Source organism: Phodopus roborovskii, unplaced genomic scaffold, assembly GCF_943737965.1.
Source record: "Phodopus roborovskii unplaced genomic scaffold, PHOROB, whole genome shotgun sequence".
In the NCBI taxonomy this organism is placed as follows: Eukaryota; Metazoa; Chordata; class Mammalia; order Rodentia; family Cricetidae; genus Phodopus; species Phodopus roborovskii.
In genome coordinates, this window is record NW_026126020.1 from 82,733 (window position 1) to 92,611 (window position 9,879).

General features: G+C 40.7%; 1 protein-coding gene across 1 annotated transcript; it reads left to right on the plus strand.

Moving 5' to 3' along the window:
- Nucleotides 1-6,087: 6,087 nt before the first annotated feature.
- LOC127218302 (protein ARMCX6-like) lies at nt 6,088-9,330 on the plus strand. Its single transcript, XM_051179344.1, has 2 exons — nt 6,088-6,139; nt 8,523-9,330. Exons 1-2 carry the CDS (start codon nt 6,088-6,090, stop codon nt 9,083-9,085), a joined length of 615 nt encoding a protein of 204 aa, XP_051035301.1. The 3' UTR covers nt 9,086-9,330.
- The last annotated feature ends 549 nt before the right edge of the window (nt 9,331-9,879 follow it).

Consider the following 9,879-nt stretch of genomic DNA (forward strand, 5'->3'; position numbering starts at 1 on the left):
CCCAGTCACAAAAAAGACAAGCACAGTATGTACTCACTCATATATGGATATTAGATATAGAGCAAAGTATCACCAGGCTATAATTCACACTTCCAGAGAAGCTAGGAAACAAGGAGGACCCTAAGAGAGACATACACAGACCCCCATGAAGGGAAAAGGGACAAGAACTCCAGAGAAAATTGGGGGCTGGAGGGGGATTAGGAGACAGAGGAGAGGAAAAGAGGAGGGGGAGGAGAACATGAGGGATCAGGAAGATTGAATGGGGGAGATGAATAGAAGAGAGCAAGAAAAGAGACAAATAAATAGAAGGAGCCATTATAGGTTTAAAGAGAAATCTGGTCATAGGGAGATCCACAAGGATGAGCCAAGTAGGAATCTAAGCAATAGTAGACAGGCTGTCTTAAATGCCCTCCCCTTATAATGAGATCGATGACTACCTTAAATGCCATCCTAGAGACCTCATCTAGTAGCTGATGAAAACAGAAACTGAGATCCACAGCTAAGCACTGAGACAAACTCCTGGAATCCAGTTTTAGACAGAGAGGAGTGAGGAACAAAGGGTTCAAGACTATGCTGGGAAAACCCACAAAAACAGCTGACCTGAGCATTGGGAACTCATGGACCCCAGTCTGACAGCTGGGGAACCAATATAGGACCAAACCAGGCCCCCTGAAGGTGGGTGTCAGCTAGGAGGACTGGGCAGTCTGTGGGGCCTCTGGTAGTGGAACCAGGATTTATCCCTAGTGTACTAATGGTCTTTGGTAGCCCATTTTCCATGGAGGGATACTACCTTAGCCTAGAGACACAGGAGAGGGCCTAGGCCTTACCCCAAATGACTTGACAGATTTTGATGATCCTTCATGGAAGGCCTCACCCTCCCTGGGCAGTGGATGTTGAATGGGATGGGAAGGTGGGGAGCATGGGAGGATGGGAGGGAGAAGGAACTGGGATTTTTATGTAAAATAAGATTGTTTCTAATTTAAATAAAATTTATTAATAAAAAATAAAATAAAATATTGGTTGTAGGGCTAGAGAGATTGCTCAGTGGTTAGAAGTACTAGCTATTTTTCCAGAGGACATAGGTTTGATTCATAGCACTCATATAGTGGCTCACAACCATCTGTAACTCTAGTCCCAGAAGAGCCAACATCCTCTTCTGGCTTCCATGAACAATAGGCATGCATGTGATACACAGACATATATGCAGGTAAAATATTCATACGCATAAAATAAAATAAACAAATCTAAAAAAAATCTTGGTTGTATCCAAACATGTGTATTTCAAAGTAAGCATCTGTTTTCAAGACAATTCCCCACACAAAGGGCTTATGTTATGGAGGGGCTTTTCATATTTCATCAGGGTTTAACTATTTATATATGTTACTCTATTCCATAATAGAAACATTATTTTTATGATTGCTATCTTTGAGGCACAGCAAAGTTCTATCTTTTATCAAAGAGCTCATTTCATTAAAAGTTAAAGGTCTGGTGGTTTCCTAGCTTGGGACTTGAAAATAGAACCATGAATCAAAGCTTATCTGTTGATAAATTAGTGGGATACACAATATGAGGAAACGTGAGTGAAAAAAAATGGGAACTAAGGCAAGGATAGATAAAAAGCAAACACAAGAGTTAGTTACCATCTAGACATAACCTTTCAAAACATAGTAGATTAAATTGTAGTCTCCAAGAACAGTGTCAGTAGGAGGAATGTAAAACTGGTGTATGTTTATTATATGTGGTGCTAGAGATCACACCCAGGGCTTTTGGTATGGTAGGCAAGCACTCTTCCATTGAGTCATGTTCCCAACCCTCCATCAGCTTTCACAAGCTGGTCTCTTGGTCAAAGTCTGCCTTATAGGACATGAACTCTTTTGTCTGCCCCTGGGTGAGATTGTGCTGGTTTTGTGTCTCCTTTACCTGTTAGATGACACTATGTCATGTGACTACTCAAGCTGTAGCTGGAAGCAGGGTGGCAATGACATGGACTTGAGGGATGTGCAAGCAGAATGAATCTTTTTTTTTCTTCTTTCTTCTGTACAGGAAACAAAGCAGTTAATCAAGCTCTGGATTAGACATAGAAACAAATGGGTTTAGGATGGCACATAAATTCAAGTAGTAGGAGATACTCACAATCATGCTATTGCTGTAGGAAGAGACATCCAAGCTGTGTTCTGTGAAACAGTTTTATTTATGTATATAACAAGTCCCAGGGGATATTACTTCCAAAATACTGAACCCTTCAGTATCTGAAAAATTGGGACATTTAATCATTTTTTTTTTGTTTCTTTGTTAAATACATTGTGATTTGGATATTTTAGACTAGGAAGCAGTGATTGCTAGAATGAGAAGGGGTTGTAAAGGCACGAGGCTGCAGGGAAGATACATGGTTAGTCGAGTATGTGACAGCTTGCACATATGTCTGTCTGGGACATTGACCAGACCACAAGGCTGTTTCTTGTTTTTCCTTCTCTCATCCCTCTAGGGGACTTTATGAGTCTGTTATGGAAAGATTTTATAAGGACCACAAGATACAATGTACTATACTTTGGGCTTTGAAAATTACTTAGTTTTTGAAAGTGGTGTGAACCAAAATTTTGGAGTCAGCAATTGAAATACTCATATATATCATTTTTGCCTCGGGATGCATCATAATAAATGTGCTAATCAGCACATTTGAGTATAATAAAATCTGTTGGCCAGTCCTCTTATCCAAGATACATCTTGGATATATGCATATGCTGTCAATCTGTGCATTATAAACAAAGAATAGATACTATAATATAATAACTATAAAGCATAGTTAAATCTTGAAGATATGAATAGTTTTATACCATTTTTATCAAGTATTGATATTAGGTCATGTTGTTCGATTTTCATGTGCTTAATAATTATACATATATATATGTCAATACAGAAATCTCCCTCATTTAAAAAATATTTTTGTGCATATATGTGCATGGATGTTTTGCTTGCATATGTGTGTACACGACTACATGGTGCCCATAGACACTAAAAGAGTGTCACTTGGTGGTTGTGAGCCACCATGTGGCAGAAAAGGGTATCACCTGATGATTGCCAGTGACTGTGGATTCTGGCCATCAAATCTAGATCATCTTTAAAAACAACCAGTGTTTTTACCACTCAGCATCTCTGCAGCTCCTCTCTTCCATTTCACTTGAGAAAGAGTTTCACTATGTAGTCCAAACTGACCTGGAACTCAAACTTGTTATCTTCTTGTCTCAGCCTCCTGAGTGCTGGGATTCCATGTGCACAACATCGTGCTTAGCTAAGAACTATCTCTTAATAAAGATAAATTTTATCTATGTTTTTCTTCATTTTATTTTATTCTCTTAAAACTTTCACATACTATAGTGTCATGAAGATTATATACATTGTATCCTGGAAGCTTCTTGTTTTGCCAAGTAGTGGTTATCTATTTGACCCAGCTCTGTTTCTGGAGGAGATCATTCTTTTTCCATTACATTACCTACCAAGTCACCTTTGTGTTGATCATGCTGGTGTGTGTGTGTGTGTTTTAGACTTCCTATTCATTTATCATTACACCAATGTCTTTGCATCTTGTCACAATAAAGGTAGTTTTATAATACAATGTAACATTTGATACTGTAGATTATCTTTATTGTTAGTTTCCAATATTATCTTGGTTATTCTTAGCCTTTCTCATTTTCACATAAGGGTTTTGTTTTCAGAACCAAGGAATGAATGCAAGAGCTATACCACTCTGATCCTTCTATACAGATTTTTTAAAAAAAGTTTGTTAAACACACACATTTTAAGATTTTTTTTTAAATTGGGTTTGCATTGAATCCATAGACCAATGTGGTGAAAAATAATGTATTTATGATATTGGGTTTACCAGTCCTGTATCGTGGTCTCCCTTCTCAATTATTTTGGTCTTCTTACATTTTGATGAATAATGTCTTTTAGTTTTCAGGCTTAAAATGTCATGGTTTGAAGAAATTTCCAAATAATGGAGGACATTTATTTATTCCCACAGGGTATAGAAACTAGGGCTTCATGCTTGTGAAGCACAAGATGGATATATATATATATATACATATATATATATATATATATTCATTCATGCCTCCTTTGTACTTTTTAGTTTGAAACAAATCTCACTATCTCACTTAGTTGCCAGAGCTGACCTTGAATTCACCCTGAAGCCCAACCTGGATTTGAACTTGTAAGATACTCTTGCCTTTGTTGCCTGAATAGTTAGGATTACATTTCTTTTGTCTCTCCTCCTTCTGGGTTTCCCATATGCTCATATTTGTCTGTTTGATGGCGGTCCATGGATTACTTGGGCTGTGTTCAGTTTCCTTTCTTCTTTTGGCTTTAAGTTACTCAGAATTAACAATTCCAATTTTCCCATCTTTATGTTCACTGAGTCTTTTTAAAACTTAATCAAATGTATTGTTATCCCTCTAGTGTTTTTAAAATTGTAATTATTGAAAATTTCCATTCTAATGTTACTTTCCTCCCCGTCTGCTTCCCCGCTGTCCTTTTCCATCATCACTCCCTTGCCCCTTCTCATCTTCTTTTCTGTCCCCATTGAATTTCTGGGTTTGCTGAGAAAGCAACATTAGTTTTCCTTCACTTCTGAAAGCATATTAAATTAGTGGATTTACAGTCTTTGTTTAACAAGTTCAATGACAGACTTCCTCCAGAACGCTTGTGTTAGTTTATTGTTTTCATGGGTGTTGGCCAGATTGTCTTGCGTTTTCATGCCTTTCAATATATCTTTTTCTTAAAAAAAATGAAAACAAAGCCTCAAGCAGACATTGTGATTATTTTGGCATCTGGAAATGAGAGTCTGCTTCTTTCTCAGGCTCTATTTTGCTGTGAAATATGGTGATTTTGCTGTTGTTGTTGTTGCTTAGTCATTTTACTAAACCCATCTGACAAGACTACTTTTTTTTTTTTTTTTTGGTCTGTGGTCACTTTAATGCATGTTCCATTAGTTTAACATTCAGGTATCTAGTCAATAGAGACTTCCTTCAACACTTGCAACTAGAGGGAATCAAATCAACAAAATGTCCCATTGTTTTCACATGGGCTGTGTGTGTTGCAGGCATACTTTAAAGACTTGTTTGCATAATCTAGAACATAATTTAGAACTTTTCCTTGGCTTTCACTTCTGAGTATGTTTCACATTCTACACTTCAGATTCATTCAGAAGTGAGATCTTAGGGTTATCTTTGTCTTTGTATTTATATTTATATTTTCATTCTAGTTAAGAGTCTCACTGGGTATCCCTGGCTGGCTAACAACTTCCTATGTAGAGCAGGCTGGCTTCAAACTCACAGAGAGCCACCAGCTTCTGCTTCCAGGGGTGGGACTAAACATCTGTGCCATGGTGGTGCTCAGAAATGTCCCCAGATGTGTGCATGTGTTATGACTTTCTGAAACTGGCAGAAGCATTACCATAGCCTTCTTCCTCAGAACATCTTTTTCTCCAGGATTTCCTCTCACTTGATGCAGTCAATGTTTTTAAGCCTTAATTGATGTTCCACGCCGCAGGCATTAGTAGATAAAAATATTTGCCTTCACACATTTTCAATGAATGTTCCTAAAGTAGACATTTCATTGTTGGACATGTTCTGAGTTAGGGAAAATAAATGCAAAACCTTTGAGCTGGTTATTCAGAGAGCCACCAGAACGGTAGAAATCAATAATCATAGATCCTTAGTAATGTAGTCTGCTCTGCAACTTTGAGGACTAGGAACTCCATCAGGGAATACGGGCCAGTTTCTTCAAGGTTACCTCAGAGGCAGAGGTGGGCCTGTGGTTAGATGAAACATCCCCAAGTTCTTTTTGCTGAAGTTTAGCTCTTCATTCTCTCTTGATTTTTTTTCCTGACTCATGCGAAGCATTGAGTAGTTTCTGCAATTCCAATAATCCTGTTTCTACAGTATTACCCATCCCCCACTGCTTTTCTCTAGGAATGGGATTTTGGAGTTTTTTTTTTTATGTTGTAGTTTCATTTCAGTATTTTCTTGATTAAACAGCTGTGCTCCCTTATACAAGAATTATTGCCCCTGAGACATCTGTGCTTTTGTCATGGACGAGGCATCTGTACAGAGACATCCCTCTGTGGATAGCAAGTTCCAAGGTGTGAGCCTTTCCAATACCTCAGGTTTTGGTTGAGGAAACAACTGCTGGAGCTGGACCATTGATCCAGGACAGGTGACATCATGGCCAGCCTTTTGCTATTGGGGGTATTCAGGCAATACTTTATAATTGCTGTTTTTGTTCCAACTTGCCAAAAAACATGAATGATTTTCCTCCTCTTATCTTCAAAAGAAAACCTATCCCATCTTTCTTAGGTAAAATCAATTACAGTGCAATACCTCCCTTTATAAAGGAAGCGCAGAGGCAGAGAGAGAGAGGGGTGAGGGGTGTGAGAGGGAGAAGAGAGAGGAGAGATTCTGTGTTAGCATGCCCCTCTTCTATACTTCTCTAAGAGGGGCTGTCTAGGAGCTTTTACTCTCCAGCTAGTTCATACTCAGCATCTGTAAATTTGTACAAATTATTGTTAAATTGTTCTAGAACCTTCTGCTTTAAGCAAGCTGATTTTATCTGTACCTCCAAACTGAGGAGAAGGGCACTATTTTAGGAAGCGTTCTGGTTCATTTCTGTTACTATAATAAAATGCTCTGACAAAAAGCAACACAGGGCCGGTGTGTCATGATGGCCTTGCCCTTAATCCCAGCACTGTCGAGACAAAAGCTGGTGGGATTGGAAACTGGAGACTATGACTCATTGAGGGCATGAGTCTTAGCTGACCAAGAACTGTGGAGGAAAAGCTATTTTGATCCAGATATCAGCTCAGCAAGATGGCATTTATAGTTATGTAAAAGGAAAAAGGAACCACTCAGGTTATGAACAATTTGATAAGAAAATAAAGACTACCTGGGAACCTAGGGTCAAAGTTGAGTCACAGGCTCCTACAAACAGACCAAGCTCATTTTGGTTCTGTAAATGATCCATGAAGTTGAGGGGTGTGGAGCTGGTTTGGGGAGCCTGGCATTGATATTCAGGGAATGTTCTACAGAGTCCTAAATTGGTAAAAGTTGGGAGCCCATCATCCAGCCCTAAACAATGATAGACTTTACACATAGATGGTATTTCTTTTCTGTGTCTATAGAGGGCAGCACATACCAAAGGAAGGGAAGAGGAAGGCCTTAGCAGTGTATTTGTTACTCATGAAGTTTGTATTCTTTTAAGAAAACAACAGGCTTGAGCCAGTCAGAAGACCTTGGCTGAAGTGAAGCTCTGTATCACAAAATCATTAATCCCTGTTTCCTTTGGTTCTGTGAAGACAGTACCAGCATGTAGTGTAGGTGGGAGGGTTGGGAAGCTGCAGAGCAAACTAGCTCAGCATTTGTAGAGAGGCATACAGGTCAGAAACTGACCAGTGCTGAAAACCTAAATGGTAGACAATGTTTCGACTTTATTTAGTTAATGTGCAGATTAATGGGTTTCCTTATGGTATTTTCACACATATCGCTGTACTCCGCTTGTATTTGCCCTTTGTTCATTTTTATGAATATACTGCAGTTGTTTAAAATAAAGGGTTTCAGTTAGTTAACCTTCTTCAGGCTTCTAACATACTGGGTTTAAATGGCCATCTTCTAAAACTGGAATCGAGAGGGGACATACCTGAGACATAGGTGCCAGCGCACAGACCAAACTTGATTCTTGTCTGTTTTCCTGTAGCAAATCTAAAAACGGAGGAAGGACATCCCTCCATGTAGTGTGATGTCATGGAGAAGTTGTGGGAATTGGACATGACCACTCGGAATGTAAGATCCAGAAACACCATTGTTTCTGCCTCTCTCAGCCTTGCTTTCCCTGGCTTCATATCCCATTGTGTTTAAGTACCATAAAAAGGCAGGTGTTACACCTGAGAAGGAATTGCAGAGAGAAACATTTGGACATTCTAATTTTGAAATGAGAGAGGGAGCAAGGGAGAAATAGAGGAAGGCAGCAAGGGAGGGAGGAAGGGAGGGGGGAGATTAGGCATTGGCACGTCCTTCTTGAAAGATTGTATTGCTCTTAGGACAATAAGAGACTGTCTTCAGGAGACATGACTAATAATATGGACCAAGAATACTATCACTAAAGAACTTTGTCAATGAGATCCATTAGTGAGGTTTGATGGATATGAGCTATGCTGGGCTGATGAACTATGGAAACCTGGTTTGCAGATCAGGTCATAAAGGGGCTAGAATGCCCATCCACAACTGCAACAAAGGAGTAATTAGGTAAGAAAAGACCAAAAGAGTTGATTGCTGCAGGCAGGGCTGATAGAAGGCATTAGTCTCAACTCAAGGATCAGAAAAAGCTGAAGTCCCAAGGATGAGGCAGAATTAAAATTTGTGAAAGGATTCAGAAAGTCACAAAGACACTGTCATATCAATAAACAAGAATCACCCTTTGATCCACTGAAAAATTGATATATGGAACTCTGAGGACAAAGAAATTTATTTGAGATCTTGCCCTGACCAAATGTGCTTCCATTGAAGGGAAAAAAATGTTCACCAAGCCCACAAATGCTGGCTTTTCCCTCAGCCACAATGTCAGTAGGCTGTTGGCCAGCCTTTCAGTGGTTGGAAACAGGATCCCCACACCCCAGCCCACTGTGAGGGAGAAGGTTTTGTGTGTCCCTGAAAACCCAAACACCAGTATTGGAAATCAGGGCCCAATTAAGATGTACATCGATGAAGTGTGTCGAGAGGCAGCGTTTCATTGCTGCAAGTCATTTCTGCAGCAGGCCGGATTAAGTCTGCTAATGAGCATGACAGTTATTAATAACATGCTTGCCAAGTCGGTTGCAGACCTGCAGCTTTCTTTGATATCTGAGGGAAGTGGATGTGCAAAAGTTCAGGGACTGGAACCGCTGCTGGGATTGTCTGAAAAGCCGGTGCTGGTAGGCAAAGCGCTGGCTGCCCAAACGCTATTCTCATTCATGTTCCTGTATATCAGGAGTGGGAGCAGAGAGATGCTTATGGAAGCCCTCTCTCATAAGTGGCGGTCTCGAGCAGAAGGAGACTGAATCCACCCAGAGCCCAGGCAGTCTACTGAGGACAAAGAGGCTGCAGTGGGTGCAAGCAAGGATGCAGCTTTAGCCAGGCAGCAGCTCCTCCTTGGCCAAAAGTTCCAGCCGCTAAATGGGGGGCCACAGTCTTCTTGGCCAGGCAGGGCACCCCAGAGCTCTGGGCAACTTCTGGGTTTGTAGTCTGCAGGTCAAGTGCATTCTAAATGGTTCCCTTGCAGCAAAGGGTAAAGGGATCACTCACCATTGGCTGCTAGATGCAGATAAGGAACATCAAGCCACAGCATCACCAATGCTGTGTTGCCAGTGGTGATGTCCCTGTCTCAGCAGGACCACTTAGCAGAAATTACACCCATATGGGAGTTGTGCCCAACTTGCATGTGCTGCCTCTCTTTAGGTTCAAGTGTTTCTCTTTCCAATTCTACACTCTCTCATGGACAGCTAACATGTTAGTCAAATTCAGGAAAATGCACTCCCCTGCTGTCCACTGTACTGACTGACCCTCTTCCACCCAAGCCCCCACCTGTGTGTGTCATCAATAAACTTGTGTGCTTTGATTTGATTGGCAGGCAATGAAAAGGGGGCAGAGCTTCGCCTTTGAGTTTGTTCGAGGTCTGAACAAATGGAGACAAAATGCCACACAGAGTCCAGCTGTCTGGGCCCCTGCTCCCTGACAGGTGCACTCACCAGACTCACAGGAGGCAGGGGCAGAAAGGGACTGCTGTACTCAGGATAGATAAGCTTCAAGAGAGGGGCTGAGGGGAGGGGTGAGGGCGGGGGTAGATTAAGTGTGC

Excerpts from the sequence above, each read along its gene's own strand:
- LOC127218302 (XM_051179344.1), top strand. The coding sequence starts at position 6,088 with ATGGACGAGGCATCTGTACAGAGACATCCCTCTGTGGATAGCAAGTTC. Across the intron at positions 6,140-8,522 it reads TGTGGATAGCAAGTTCCAAG|ATCTTGCCCTGACCAAATGT; the intron begins GTGTGAGCCTTT and ends AATTTATTTGAG.